The sequence below is a fragment of the Aspergillus terreus genome, genomic scaffold (genome assembly GCF_000149615.1).
Source record: "Aspergillus terreus NIH2624 scaffold_12 genomic scaffold, whole genome shotgun sequence".
Taxonomy (NCBI): domain Eukaryota; kingdom Fungi; phylum Ascomycota; class Eurotiomycetes; order Eurotiales; family Aspergillaceae; genus Aspergillus; species Aspergillus terreus.
Window position 1 is genome coordinate 790,307 of NT_165935.1, and position 14,203 is coordinate 804,509.

The 14,203-nt window shown below is 55.4% G+C and overlaps 8 protein-coding genes across 8 annotated transcripts in view; 3 read left to right on the forward strand and 5 right to left on the reverse strand.

Annotated features, from left to right (window-relative positions):
* Positions 1-626, forward strand: part of ATEG_08268 (NADHX epimerase) — a gene marked incomplete at both ends in the record, with an annotated part of 940 nt that extends 314 nt beyond the window's left edge. Inside the window, 2 exons of the mRNA XM_001216889.1 lie at positions 48-142; positions 195-626. Of these exons, the coding sequence (XP_001216889.1) occupies positions 48-142; positions 195-626 (527 nt within the window). The remainder of the gene's footprint in view (positions 1-47; positions 143-194) is intronic.
* A 173-nt stretch (positions 627-799) lies between these two features.
* On the reverse strand, positions 800-3,304 carry ATEG_08269 (WD repeat PLAP family protein; the record flags this gene model as incomplete). Its single annotated transcript, XM_001216890.1, has 3 exons — positions 800-2,652; positions 2,792-3,158; positions 3,257-3,304. 3 exons carry the CDS (start codon positions 3,302-3,304, stop codon positions 800-802), a joined length of 2,268 nt encoding a protein of 755 aa, XP_001216890.1.
* A 1,129-nt stretch (positions 3,305-4,433) lies between these two features.
* Positions 4,434-5,590, forward strand: ATEG_08270 (WD40 repeat domain-containing protein; the record flags this gene model as incomplete). Its single annotated transcript, XM_001216891.1, has 4 exons — positions 4,434-4,614; positions 4,748-4,856; positions 4,910-5,493; positions 5,544-5,590. 4 exons carry the CDS (start codon positions 4,434-4,436, stop codon positions 5,588-5,590), a joined length of 921 nt encoding a protein of 306 aa, XP_001216891.1.
* Positions 5,591-6,014: 424 nt separating this feature from the next.
* Positions 6,015-7,469, reverse strand: ATEG_08271 (putative RNA binding protein; the record flags this gene model as incomplete). The annotated part of the gene is made up of 5 exons (XM_001216892.1): positions 6,015-6,683; positions 6,847-7,003; positions 7,055-7,086; positions 7,296-7,358; positions 7,422-7,469. 5 exons carry the CDS (start codon positions 7,467-7,469, stop codon positions 6,015-6,017), a joined length of 969 nt encoding a protein of 322 aa, XP_001216892.1.
* A 412-nt stretch (positions 7,470-7,881) lies between these two features.
* On the reverse strand, positions 7,882-10,027 carry ATEG_08272 (alpha-actinin, sarcomeric (f-actin cross linking protein); the record flags this gene model as incomplete). The annotated part of the gene is made up of 4 exons (XM_001216893.1): positions 7,882-8,085; positions 8,132-9,739; positions 9,810-9,876; positions 9,972-10,027. 4 exons carry the CDS (start codon positions 10,025-10,027, stop codon positions 7,882-7,884), a joined length of 1,935 nt encoding a protein of 644 aa, XP_001216893.1.
* Positions 10,028-10,676: 649 nt separating this feature from the next.
* Positions 10,677-11,257, reverse strand: ATEG_08273 (SGNH/GDSL hydrolase family protein; the record flags this gene model as incomplete). Its single annotated transcript, XM_001216894.1, has 2 exons — positions 10,677-10,869; positions 10,929-11,257. The coding sequence occupies 2 exons, from the start codon at positions 11,255-11,257 to the stop codon at positions 10,677-10,679; spliced, it is 522 nt and encodes a 173-aa protein (XP_001216894.1).
* A 643-nt stretch (positions 11,258-11,900) lies between these two features.
* ATEG_08274 (aldo/keto reductase family protein) lies at positions 11,901-12,492 on the forward strand (the record flags this gene model as incomplete). Its single annotated transcript, XM_001216895.1, has 2 exons — positions 11,901-12,373; positions 12,465-12,492. 2 exons carry the CDS (start codon positions 11,901-11,903, stop codon positions 12,490-12,492), a joined length of 501 nt encoding a protein of 166 aa, XP_001216895.1.
* Positions 12,493-12,885: 393 nt separating this feature from the next.
* ATEG_08275 (uncharacterized protein) lies at positions 12,886-13,990 on the reverse strand (the record flags this gene model as incomplete). The annotated part of the gene is made up of 3 exons (XM_001216896.1): positions 12,886-12,996; positions 13,087-13,776; positions 13,820-13,990. The coding sequence occupies 3 exons, from the start codon at positions 13,988-13,990 to the stop codon at positions 12,886-12,888; spliced, it is 972 nt and encodes a 323-aa protein (XP_001216896.1).
* Positions 13,991-14,203: the final 213 nt, after the last annotated feature.

Sequence of the window (14,203 nt, forward strand, 5' to 3'; positions counted from 1 at the left end):
GCCTCCCCCTGTACCTCCTCGACACCAGTACTAATACACCCATCCAGCAGGAGACGGTCTTGTCGCCGCTCGCCATCTCGCACAGTACGGCTACACGCCGTCCATCTACTATCCAAAAGAAGGCAAGAACGAGCTCTACCAGGTGAGTTCCCCCTCTCCCAACCATGGAGAAAGCCAACTCTGACATGAATGAGCGCCTCAAAACCCAACTCCACAACCTCTCCGTCCCCTTCATCACCGACTTCCCTGCCGCCTTGAAAACCACCGATTTCCTCGTCGACTCCATCTTCGGCTTCTCCTTCGGCGGCCCCCTGCGCGAGCCCTTTCCCGCCATCATCGCCGCGATGGAGTCTGCTCCCGTGCCGGTGCTGAGCGTCGACGCCCCCAGCTCGTGGGATATCGAGAGCGGGCCACCAAAGGACGGGCCCGGAGCGAAGTTCATGCCGCAGTATCTGATTAGTTTGACGGCACCGAAGCCGTGTGTCAAGTTCTACCGTGGGCGCCATTTTCTGGGCGGAAGGTTCCTCACAAGGAGTATTGCGGAGAAGTATGGTCTGGATTTGCCGCAGTATCCGGGTATTGATCAGGTAGTGGAGGTGGGCGTCGATGCGGAGGGAAGACTGTGAGCTTCCTTTTCTGACAGCTGCGTACATGACGGGTCATGTAGAGCCTGATACAATCATGTTCTGAATGCGCCTTTTCAATATAAATAATAATCTTTGATCATTCTCTGGTATATTGGAACTCTTGCTTGTACTATCCTGGTATTGACATGTAAATACACTTATCAACTATCAGATCACGACATGGCTGCTCGGATCTCCCCAACAATGCTCTTGATTCTTGGTTCTTTCCCAAGACCAGACCCCATCACCACCCCGAAAATCTTCTCCACGTCATAAACCTCCTTCGCAGCACTCTTAATTTCCTCTCCGAGAGACGTCACCAATGTCCCCAACGCCACCAGGCTGCGATATACGGCTTCCGAGTCCTTCTCACCGGTAAGCATCTTCGTCAAGTCCGCGAGAAGCACCAGGCCCCGCTCGGCAGACTCGGGCGCAGACTCCCGGCCTTCAGAGGTGAAATAAACAGCAAAGTTGATGTATAACGTCGCCACCGCAATGGTCAGATTGCGGTTGGGTGTGGCTCCGCTATTTGCCAATGCCGACTGCACAGCACTCACGATTTGATCGAATTTGCTCACAACCAGTTGACGACCGGCGTCGGTTTCGAACAGATTGGCAAACATACGTGTGGCCAGCATTGCGTTATTGACATTCAGCGGTGCATTGAAGACCCCGCTTGCCTGAAGGCCAGAGATCAGATCCTGGCCACTGTAGTCGACGGTAGCCGTCACTGGAGTGGATGCCGCGCACAAACGGAGCAGGTCGAGACCCGGGAGTCGGTTCGGAACCGGCCATGAAGTTGCAATCTTAAACAGCAAAGACACGCCACTTTCGACGACAGGCGAGGGCTTGAGACGGTCCGAGGATTCGAGCTGTCCACACAGAGCCACCACCGTCTCCACTTCAGGGGGGCTCAGAGACAATTCCTTCGACCCTGATGACACGAGCTGGTCGTTGATTTCGCCCAGCTTCTTGGCGATTACTTTGAGGTTTGCGGACTTGATGGAGAGGTAGGTTTTCTGAGGAAGAACTTTAGGACGAGACTCAGGGATAGTTGGAGGCTCAGGAGCAGCATCACCCGGGCGGTAGCGTCTGTCCTGGCCCCAGGGATCGGATCCTGCAGGCTCCTGACTAGACTGACCCAGGGTTGCACCCTGCGTGTTCTGGACGATAAACTGCGCCACCTGATCCAAGTAGCTCATGGGGAGTTCGTTGTCCTGGATGAACTTTGTCGCAGCTTCGTAAGGATTTTGAGAAACATTGTAAGGTAGTTTCAAAGGAGGCTTGCCGTCTTCCACGTCGACATCGAATACGTAGTCGTAATCTTGTCCGAGGTACTCTGTTCTCTTGCCACTGCTGGCAGCGGCATCGACAACCGTGCCGACAGCGACCCATTCGTGCGAGGCTGCAGACCAAGTGTGCGCGGTGATACTGCCGTTGTCTTCCCGGATCATCTGCACCTGTCCATCTTTGGTTCCCGACTTCTGTTTGAGGAACTCCGGCCCAGGGAGCTTCTCCTTATTGATGTTTCCAACTTGCTGCTGCGGGATGGCGGATTCTTTCACAGTCTGCTCGAAGTGTTGCACAACGTTGGGGCTCGCTATCCGATCTTCGCTGCGACTAAAGACCCGGGCGATGCGGTCGCTCGCACCGGTGATGATATCGCCATTCTCCCTGCAGGCTGCAACGCTCCAGACGGATATAGCGGGGTGAGTGATAGTCTGGACGCACTGTGTCCCGCTCCACACTCTGACCGTACGGTCTTCTCCCGAACTAACCAATTCGCCCGAGGGCAGGGCGTCAAGAGAGTAGATGAAGCTCTCGTGGCCATGCAGCTCAGCGACTATATCACCCTGGATAGTGTAGAGTCGGATAATACCGTCGTTACTGGCGGCGGCGAAGTGTGCACCAGTCGGATTGGAAGCAGGAAGTCTGCAAAGGGCGCGGACAACGTCGCGAGAGTCCTTGATGGTTCTTATAAGGTTTCCAGACGTATTGAATATGCGAATGAGTTTGTCGGCGCAGCCTGACGGAAATGAGCGTTTGTGATAGGTGACAGTTTGCAGACGGCAACTCACCCGTAATGATCGTGTCCTTGTCATATGCTAACACCGCCCAAACGCTACCCTGATGACCCTCAAACACGACGTCACACTCCCACTTACCCACGCGCCATAGTCTCGCCGTTGAGTCCCAAGCACCGCTGACAACCCACCCCCCTTCGGGACAGACATCCAAGGCGCAGACGTTGCCGGCGTGGCCCAGGAGCATTGCGTCAGCATTGTCGTCGGCTACTTTCCCCGGTTGTCTGGCTTCAATTATGGTATCTTGACCGCCGGAAAGGACGAGGCCTTCAGGAAACTCGGGTGTCGGGGGATAATATGCTAAGGTGTTGATGAAGCCGGAGCCGTGGGAAACGATGGAGTAATCGTAGGTAGGAGGCGGGGTAGAGACACGCTTCCACAGGCGAGCCGTTGCATCTCGAGAGGCCGTAAGGACAGCATTGGAGTTCACGAAAGCCACAGCGCGGACCTAGAAAGAAAGATTGTCAGGTTAACGAGGTGTTCTTTAAGAAAGGGGGGTCGTTGTGGTGACTGTTGTGGCCAGGGTGACCCATCCGGGGTTCTTACATCATCGCCGTGGCCCTCCAAAGAAGCGGAGATCCTGAAGTCAGGCATACATAAAGAGTGGGGAGGGGTGCGGGTTAAAAGGGATGTTAGAAGATGATACTAGAGGGAGAATTGAAGGGAGAATGGGGATGGATTATGCAGCGTAGAGGTGAGAGCGATGAAGGAGGAGAGCTGCATGAACTGAGGTGGTCTCTCGATCTATGGACTCCGCCCGTTTTGGTTGGTTGTTGTTTCCCGATCAGGCACTCGGCGGAGTCCAGAAGGTACCGCTCACGTGGGCGGTCAGCAGCTGGAAGTTGCTAGAACCAGGCACGTGATGCTGACAGAGCACCTAATCCTCATTAGTACTAGCTGACAATGAGCTATCTACAATATGTAGGTACGGAGTACAGTTGTAGATGGGATCAATCCACTGGTTATTGTCTTACTACCTAGTACCATTTAAAGTGGGACTACTGCACGTGGTAAGCACCTAGATCAACAGGATATATGAGGTGATATGGATCTCATGTCATTCTGTGTTCTTAGCAGTCAGCTTAAGTAGAATGTACAGCCGGAGTGCGGATATATATATTTCCCTTCATCGACTGCAAGGTGTAATGGATACTAGGTCGTCTTATAGCGTATACCATAGCGATCGGTACAATGATCTATACACCTGCAGACACCTATAGACAGCCTAAATGCTCTACGGACGGAATATTGGTGAGAGTTGTAGTGATTACATAATTGAACCTTCTCCGGCTTACATAATATCACGACATCATTTCTCCAACCTCAAGTTCTCAACCACGGCCTCACTCATCCTCTCATCTTCCTCCCGTCGGACTGGGGATCTCTACACGCTCGAAGGATTGGTGGATTATTTGTCTTGGAGTCGAGCTTCTTTCCTTCATTTCTCCTCGTTCTTTCGTCGTTTTCGTTCTTCATCTGCTGATCTTTGTGATTCCCATAACCCCGCCATTATCTATGGATTGATGACTTGACGAGATTGACGAATTTTCTTCTGTGTACTTCTACAACGACTTGTTTTCTACCGGCATTGGCTTGTCATACCTACGGTGTTATTCCTTTCTACCCCCGTGCTCCATGGTGATTCGCTCCATCTACACCTAATCGCTCTCCTGAACAACAACCTTCACCAATTGACACTCTATACCTCCAATTCCTTGCGAAAATGGCGTCCGGTAAGCTTTACGCTTTCAAATCCTCGTCTAAGTCATCAATGCTCACTCCCACTACAGACATCCCCAAGGTTGTCCCGTTGACCTGCCACGGACACTCCCGTCCAGTCCCGCATATCAACTTCTCCTCCGCCGTCGAAGATGACCAATACTACCTGATCTCCGCCTGCAAGGGTACTTCCACTCCCCGACACCGCATTCATACCTTCCACTAACTCCCACCAGACAATAACCCCATGCTGCGCGACGGCATCACCGGCGACTGGCACGTCCCCTCCCCTCTCCTCACCATCTGCAACAAGCACAGCTAACCCCCGCAGGATCGGAACCTTCCTAGGCCACAAAGGCGCCGTCTGGCAAGCCCGCCTCTCGACAGACGCCACCATCGCCGCAACCGCCGCCGCCGATTTCTCCGCGTGAGTCGCCCCTCCTCCCCCTCCATCTCACACCATCTAATCCTCCGCCACAGCAAAGTCTGGGACACCCACACCGGCGAATGCCTGCACACCCTGCAACACGCGCACATCTGCCGCGCCGTCGCCTTCCCGCTCCAGGCCTCGCCGCAGGTCGTCGCGACGGGCGGCTTCGAGAAAAAGCTCCGCATCTTCGACCTCTCGCGCAGCGGCGGCAACAGCAGCAGTTCCTCGCCGACGCTGCCGTCCCCCGCGACGGCCGAGCCTCCCGCTGCAGGCGCAGGCGCAGCGACGAGCTACGAGATCGGCCCCGGCGTGCATGGCGGCACCATCAAATCCATCGTCTGGAACCGCGATTACAACATCCTCACCACGGCGGCTGAGGACCGAAAGATCCGCTGGTGGGATCTGCGCTCGCGACACCCCGTGCTCGAGTACGCTGTGCAGGGCTCCATAGGCAGCTGCGAACTGAATACGCTTGCGACGCGCCCGAATGACCCAGGGATTTTGACTGTCGCCGCGGGCAAATCCGTGTACCTGTTTGACGGGGCGGCGCCGGGCCGATTGCTCAAGAAGTCGGATTTCGGGTACGAGGTTGCCAGTGCTGCGGTGAATAATGATACCGGCCGGTTGGTGACGGGTAGTGCGGACGATACGTGGGCGCGGGTGTATGATCTGCATACGGATGAGGAACTTGGTATGTGGATGTCTTCGTCGCTCTGGAACCGTTTTACTAACGAGGTGAATAGAAGTGCAGAAAGGCCACCACGGCCCTATCTGGTCCGTCAGCTTCTCGCCGGACGGCAAGCTGTACGGCACCGGCAGCGAGGACGGGACCATCAAGCTGTGGAAGGCGTGTAGAGAACCCTACGGCCTTTGGCGGTGAAGGAACACCCCACGAAATACCGTGCTTTAGTGCCTCCCTTTGTACAAACGGATGGAGATCACTCATGTAGATCATACATCACCCGACAGGAACGGCGCAGCCGGACGTCAAACTGCTGTATGTACATCACAGTACCATTCTCACACCAATACCTACAACCACAACAACATACGAGTGAAGAAGGAATGTCCATTTTGCTCTACCATAGAACCCATAAGGCAAATAGCAGCAGATACCTAGCAAGTAGTCACAGAAAATAGGGAAAGACTTCACCCTCACTCAATCATGTCGATATCATCATCACCCGCTGCGGCCGTAGACGCAGGCGCAACCTGCGGGGGTTGCTCGGGAATAGCTCTTGTCGCGCTCAGCGCAGCATCGCACAGCCAGTAGTCATCCATCTCAGCATCCAGCTCTTCCTGAGTCTTGCGCGGACGTCCGTTGACCATCCGACGGCCGTCACCGCCACCGCCGCCCTGTCGCCGACCACTGCTCGCCCGAGGACCCGGCGACCGCTCTCCGGGGACATACCGGTCGATGTGGTCGGGCGGGGGCTTCGACACGTCGCTGCGACGGTACCGTCCACCACCACCTCCAGCGCGCCGACCACCGCCACCACCTCTCCGCCGACGGGAACCACCTTCGCCATCACTACCGCCAGGGCTCAAGCTGCGCGCATTGCGGGGGCGCTCAACACGGTCGAACAGACTGCCGCGGGGGCGCTCGACGTTGTCGAAGGGGTTGCGGTCTCGTCGGCCGCCACCGGTGGACACGAGGGTGATGCGGATGGGCTGACCCTTGGCGTTTGCGCCGTCGAACTCGCTGATGGCGGTGCGGGCGTCGCTGACACGGCTGTAGGTGACGAAGGCGACGCCCTCGGAGCGGCCGGCGCGGTCGTAAACAAGGGTTAGGTTCGAGACGGGGCCGATGCGCGAGAACAGATCCTGCCGTAGTCAGCGTATGAAGTCCATAGCAAATACGATGCATCCTACCTCGAGATCCGTCTCGGTGATATCATAATGCAAATTCTCCACGCGGAGCTTCGCGGTGGTCGAGCCGCTGCGTCGATTAGCCTCCTCCTCGTCCTCAAAACACTGGGAAACATACGTATCCCCCGAGGGGGAATAGCGATCGCCGCGGGGTCGGCGATGGGCACGGGTCGGGCGTGCTGAGAGCAGTGTTAAAACATAGTCGGCCGGAAGCCGTCGGGTGAAGTTCAAACGCACTATCTCTGTCGTCTTCGTACTTGTCGTGTACCCAATCCCTGCACCAGTTAGCCACCGCAATTGCACAGCCTCAGCGTCGGCGGACGTACAGATCTAGGTCGACACGGTCTTCTCTGTGAGACTGTTGCGGTCGTAAAGAGGACAAGGTCAGCTCAAATCACAGGGAAACTGCTCCATCACTGTTTTTGTGCGTATTCTGCTTGTTCACGATGCGCTGGGAGGATTCGAAAGGAGAACAGGAGGTAGGACCTGTGATGGGACGTTAGGACTGGTCACAGCCTGCGCCCTGGGATAGCCAATCCATATCGAACGCGTGGGAAGATGGCAAACCTTTTTGACGCCGTCATTGCGACGACCTTGAGGGCGACGGCCGCGATTCTGTCGCTGCTGTTGCTTGAGTTCGTGTCAGCATTCCCGGTATGATGCAATCTGAAGTACGGCTCAGAAAGGACTCACAGGACGCTCAGCAATGATTTCGTCCAGGCTGCGGTCCATGTTCGACATTGTGAGGCTGTAGCGTTGCACAGGACAATGGATTAAAACAGGTGGCCAAACAACTGAGGCCGAGGGAGGATGCAATGGAAGCTTGGAGTGACGAGGGTAACGGAATTTGGGTCGGAAGTGAGAGCGACGCCGCCTTCTGTTTCAGGGTATCACGTGATTCACTATACTACAGAGTACCAAATATCAGAGGACAGTCTGTTCAGCGAATACTGAGCGCTATATTGGACTAATGGTACGAACTAGGGATGTGGTATACATGCAGATTGCACCTTCAAAAGCAGAAAGAATACCAACCGTAATGCAATAAAACAACCTGAGACTGCATGCAATACCTCCTTTTAGCTCCACCAAACACCGGCACCATGAAAGAAAGAACACACAACACCGGCAGTGCTAAACAACCAAAATGCAATTACTGTCCCTGTCCATTAGTAGATGCATCGTCTGAATCCTCGTCCGCCATCATCTTGCCCATAAAACTGATGTAGTCGTACTGCGGGACATCCCGATCCTGCGACTTGACCGGTCCTTGGTGCTTGGGCATCGTCTGCGTAAGGTGCTCGATAAGTTCCTCCGGTATAAGGGACAGTCGGAGGTCCATTTCCGTGACATACGGCTAGAACTCGTTAGATGCGTCTTCACAGCGGGGTTTGAAAACATACCTTTCCATCCGCAACCTCATGGAAACTCTGCAGGACTTGTTCGGCGGTGTTCTGGTCTTCGGTGACGCTGACCATGAACTGGATGAACTGTTCAAAACTGACACCCGCATTTTGCGCCAGTCGTTGTGGACCGCACGTCTCAATGTATACCTGATGCATCTCATCCTCGTCGTACACCAGACCCAGACTCGCGAGGGCCGCAGAGAACTCCAGCTCTTGAAGCGTGTTGGATGCGTCGCGGTCAAAATGCCGGAAGACGGACTCGAACTCTTCCAGTTGGATCGGGGTCAGGTTTGTCATGTTTCGGGCCACCAGTTGGTTTTCCAAGAAGGCCAGCTTCTTCGAGATGCTAGACTTGACCAAAGAAAGTTCATATGAAAGCTCGTCGAGCGTGTAGGTCGTGTAGTCGTTCTCTTCGATGTTCGCCTCAACACACTGTTCGTCAATGGCCGCGATGGTGTCCAAAAATGCGTCCAGCGGAGGAAGGTTATCGTTCAGCCTCTTCACATGCGCGAGTTGATCCTCAACCTCGCCGTCGAGTCCAGATATCGCGAGGGAGAGGGTCTTGAGTGTGAGGGCAAAATCATTCGCTTTGTCGGCGAATGACCGACGGAGGGCATTCTTGATATCCCGAATGGTCTCGTTGATAAGCTGACTGCGCTCGTGCTCGTCGCGCGTGAGAAATTCCCATTCCTGATCGCACACCTCCAATCGTAGTTCCGCCGGCGGATCGTACGGACGAAGCCGGTAGGTACTAAGCTTGGTCTTGATGTTTCCGAGAAGGGCGGCTAGATCGGATTTCTCAGCCACCCACTGGCGTTTCTGGTTGCGTTTGTACTGGGAAAACTGGAACGCCTGTTCCTTAGCATCCTTGTACGTGCCCTCGAACGAAGAATTCTTCCATTGCTCGCGCTGCTCGCGGATGAGGCGCAGGAGCTCCTTCATGCGACGCTCGTACGAGTTCTGCATCTCCCACGCGCCATGCATATTGTTAATGAATTTTTCCACGCGGCGACCAGCATTCTCGACTCTCTCCAGCTGCGAAAATGCATGGAACCAGTAGGCGATGTAGGTCATGAGCGATCGTTCGTCGGGGCGCGCCACATCACAGACATCGTCGACGTCGAGCAAATCCGGGATACCGATTTCGTTGCTCGCGAGATCAAAAGCCAGTTTCATGTTCCCGCGGTGATCCTTCTTGTCGAGGGCGTCAAAGTCGATCAGGTCCGGGCGATGGTTGTCGAGGAGCGCGCAGAAGGCCAGGCCGTCGTTCCAGCTCGTGGAGAAGTCGCGCACCTCGACGCCCGGGTACAGGGCGGTCTTTCGCTGACACCACAACAGCAGTCCCTCCTTGGCGGTCATGCCCTCCTCGTTGATGTCGGTGATGGTGAAGCGCGAGATGAGCGTCCATATTAACCCGAGGATGATCTTGCGGTTCCCGTCCACGATGTCCTCCGCTCCGATGTTGATGGTCTGGATCTTGCGGTCTCGGATGAAGTCGAGCGATTTGTTGACATTCTCGAATTTCTGCACGCGCAGTCGGGGGTCTTTGGCGTACCGTCCGAGGGTTTCGCGGCCGAGGATTTCCAGGAGATGGATGAGGATGACCTGTGCCAGACCCGAACCGTGGTCAGCAGCGGACTCGACGACGAATCGGGCGACGGGGGGATGTACTCACTCCGTTGGAGAGATCGGTGACGAGATCTTCAATGTAGAGGTTGCGGACTTTGATCTTGTCATTCAGCCTGATACCGATGGTTGGTTAGTGGTGGCTGGCCGATGATAGGCTGCGGCATGGGCCACAAAAAGCTGGCGAGGGGGAGGAGCGTGGCAGACGAACCATTTGGTGAAGGTTTTCTGTTGGACATTGACCCACTGCGTCTCAACGGTCAACATGATGGCGGGTGGTCAACGGGGCATTCAGAAAGGGAGGGTCGAGGGGGAGTGAAAGTGATGGAGACGAAAGAGGGGATGATAGAAGACGGAGGGGGGAAATAGTGGAAAAAGGGCAGGATCTTCACGCCGGGGCGACTGAAGGAGGCTTGTGGTGGGGAAGCGCAGTAGTGGCCGACGCCTTTCAGTGACGGATTATCTAGTTTATTATTCTTTCTTCTTTGCAGACCGAAATAGACACAACAACGCATTGACAAAGCGTTGGTTTCAGGGGGGTTCTTGGGATTCTGTTCTATTCTTATGCGGCGTCGTTATCGGCCGTCAACAAACTTCCCCCTTGGGCCCCCACAGCAACCACTGGATGAATCGGCTACTACCGTGAATACGAACCATGAACCATCCATGAACTCTTCGCTCCAGATATTATCTATCCCTGCTTCATCGTCTCCGAAAGCAACTGAACCAGATGCTCACCAACTACGCTCCCAACCAGATCGTATCCGGCCGGCGTCAAATGCAATCCATCATCCCAGACTTTCTTTCTAAACTCCTCCGTCGCAGCATGGTACGGGACCTTGGAATGGAGATCAAACGCATGGCTAGAAGTGCCCGATCAGCAACACATCACTTCGAAATCAAGCATCAGCTTAACTTACAACTTCTCATGCTGGTACCCCAAGATCTGCGCGTTCAACTCCGCCCGTTTCGCATCCAAATTCTTATTGACAGCCGCACACTCCGGCACCGTCAACGCAAGAACATTCGCGCCGGCGCCGAGGGCGGCTTTCCAGGCTTCTTCCAGGGCGGGGAAGATGCGCGCAACTGGATACCCATGGCCCAGGTCACTGCGCTCTAATTAGCACTGAACCAGACTCGACGAGGGTAGGATATGAGAAGTACTGACTTGGTCGCCCCGAGGACTATCACCCAGTCATACGAGATCTCTGCGCCTGCTGTATGGTTAGATGGAGATATGTTCCGGGGTCTCACAAGAACAATGTAGATGTAGGTATACGCACATCTCCGCTGGAGTCGAGGGAGGAAACGTCCCGGTGGGTGGATCACCAGATCGCCCGGGAGCCCGTCAACGTCTACCTGGAAGGTGTGCGAGGGAAAGGCGGCCTTTAGCTTTTCTTCGAGTTCCCACGCGTATGGGTGATAGTCCAGCCCGTATTGGTGGTATCCTGCCGTCAGCGAGTTGCCGAAACAGAGGATGGTGGTTTTGGAGCTCATGGTGTATGGTGCTGCGAAGGGGAGTAGTAGGTACTTTGTACCTGGATGTGAGGCTTAGACTGTCTTATAATGCGCTGATCTCACCGCCTCTGGACCCCAGCGTTTAATGGCGAAATCTATTTCCTTTGTGTTGTCTCTGTGATCGAGTCACCTATCATCGACATGCGTGCTAAGCGCCGGCGCTTGGGTTATGGAGAGCCAACCATAGATTGTCATCTCTAGTCCCCAAGTATTCAGAGTATACCTAGGTAACGGGCGATCTAAATAGCTGTCTATGTGATGGCCAAACGGGATGTCTTTCCATTGCGAAATAGATACCTGCCTTGTACACCACAATCAACACCACGGTGAATTTCCATTAACTAAAAGGTATAAAAACAGAGCTTCTGACTCATGACTAAAATTATTGTTTACTCTTTACCTTATAAATCAGTAGCCACCATAGCCATAGTTGGCGGAAAAGAAAAGAATGGCGCAATCGGGCCAGATCCAAAGCGGGGATGATATCATCAGCGCCGGCGGGGCAGAGGGGAAAAAACCACCGCCTGGATTCTCCCACTTCCATATAACTACCACCCACCTACCTAACGCCTGCAACAAACTATTCCTCCTACATACCTAAATAAACTCTTCTATCATCGAAATGTCCGCATACTCCTTCAGTGACGTCCTCCCCCTCCCCAATTCCGCCGTCAAGATCCCCCGGCTGGGCTTCGGTGTCTACCGCTCCCCGACCAACGTGTGCGTGCAGTCCTGTCTGAAGGCCATCCAGACCGGCTACCGCCACATCGACACCGCGCAGTTCTACGCCAACGAGAAGGAGGTCGGCGAGGCCATCCGTGCGTCCGGCGTCCCGCGCAGCGACCTCTTCGTCACCACCAAGATCCTCAGCCCCGCCGGCTCCCCCGACGCCACCTACGGCAAGCTCCTCGACAGCGTTGAGAAGATCGGCGGCCCCGACGGCTATGTCGACCTGTTCCTCATCCACAGCTCCAAGTCCGGACCCGCCGGCCGCAAGGAGCTGTGGCAGGCGCTGGAGCGGCTGCTCGAGGAGGGCAAGACGCGGAGCATCGGCGTGAGTAACTTTGGCGTGCAGCATATCGAGGAGATGAAGTCGTATGCGAAGGTGTGGCCGCCGCATGTCAATCAGATTGAGGTTGGTTTCCCGTCCCGGTCTTTCCGTTGAAAGAGGTACTGACAAGTATAGCTGCACCCGTGGTGCCAGCAGCGCGTGATCGACGCCTATTGCAAGAAGAACGGCATCATTGTGGAGGCGTACTCGCCCATTGTGCGCAACTACAAAGCCAGCGACCCTACGCTCGTCGATCTGGCGAAGAAATACGAGAAATCCACTCAGCAGGTCCTGATACGCTACGCTCTGCAGAAGGAATGGGTCCCGCTGCCCAAGACGGATAACCCCGATCGCATCATCGCCAATGCGAACGTCTTCGACTTTGACATCAGCGCGGAGGATATGGCCGTGCTGGACGGGCTGGACCAGGGAAGCAGCGGGGCTATTGTGGAGGCCGTGGTGAACGAGTAGACTGGCCGTCGTGTATGATAGATACCCATGATGGGAGGTAGATGATGATACATAATGCGAAGCTCTAATGACTGGATTGCCCGGGTCAGTAATCGGGTCGCTCCATCAGAAAGGCATTGATAGACTGCAGCGTAGACCGCGACGGATTCACCTCGTGTTTCGACGACACGATCCACGCGAGACGCTGGCGGATGAACTGTTTGTCCATGCGTGGTCGGGTGGGGGCGGTAGAGAAGTTTCCTGCCGAGGTCAGCGCATGCTATCAGACCGACCGATATCAACGTACCGTTCTCGTCGTAGAATAGGCAAATAAATCGCCAACGCTGCACCCGCTGATAGATCCTTGCCCCGACTCACAAGTGACCAGCAACGACCGCGACGGATCTGCACCCAGCTGCGCGGCAACAAACGTCTGGACCTTGTCGAGCTGCTTTCGCAGATCGCGACTGCCGAGCTTCAGCGATGCGCACCCCAGATGCAGTCGCCTCGGATCATCCTGCGCAGCCTGCGGATCCCCGTTACAGTCAATGACGAGGTCATAGCGACCGCCGTCATTCACCCGCGCATCCGTCTGGCTGATGTACAGGTTGCGCGTGGGCGCGATGCGCGTAGCCTGATGGTCGGCGCCGTGCGGGCGATGGGTCTCGACCAGCTGCGCGATGAGCTCGGGCAGATCCTCCTCGGGAGTGCGAAAGAGGAGATCCTTGTTGGGCCAGAAGACGGGTGGGGTGAGCCCGTGGGCCCAAGCCTCGCTGTCGTCGCCGGCGCCCTGGATGTAGCCGCCCTCGGACATTTCCGCGCCATGAACCCGTTTGGAGGCGGAGCACAGGACGAATAGGTTGTAGCCGGCGCCTTTGCGCAGATCGGTCGGGTGGAAGTATGCGCGATTTGCCCAGGCGACGCGGATGGGCCGGCCTAATTGCTGCCTGAGATCATCCAGGTCGAGTTTCAGGTCCTGGTCTCCGGTGAGCAAAAACTGTACTCGGAGTGAGCGAGGCGCAAAGCACCAGGAAACATACCTTGAGCGATTGGACAAAACCGTCGATGCGGCGTTCAATCTGCGACTCCTCCGAGGCCCCCAGGAAATTCGGCGGGAATTGCACGGGGTGAAAAGCCGGGTCGGACGGGAACAGGGCTCGGTTGATGACGGCGCACCAGATGGGGACGGTTTTGGATAAGGCATCAGGCATCACTGCGGCGGTCGAGTTGAATCAGCATCCAACATCCCGGATGATCCCCGTGAACGTGATGAAGGCACTTACATTTGCCGCGGCGAGTTGAATCCACTATGATGCACCTGTACAGGTCATTGGTAGACAGGGTTAGTCGGATGAGAGGCACGAATTCCGACGAGGTCGGTTCTCCAAATCAGACTGACGTACCCCCCATGTTCCCGCGCGAGC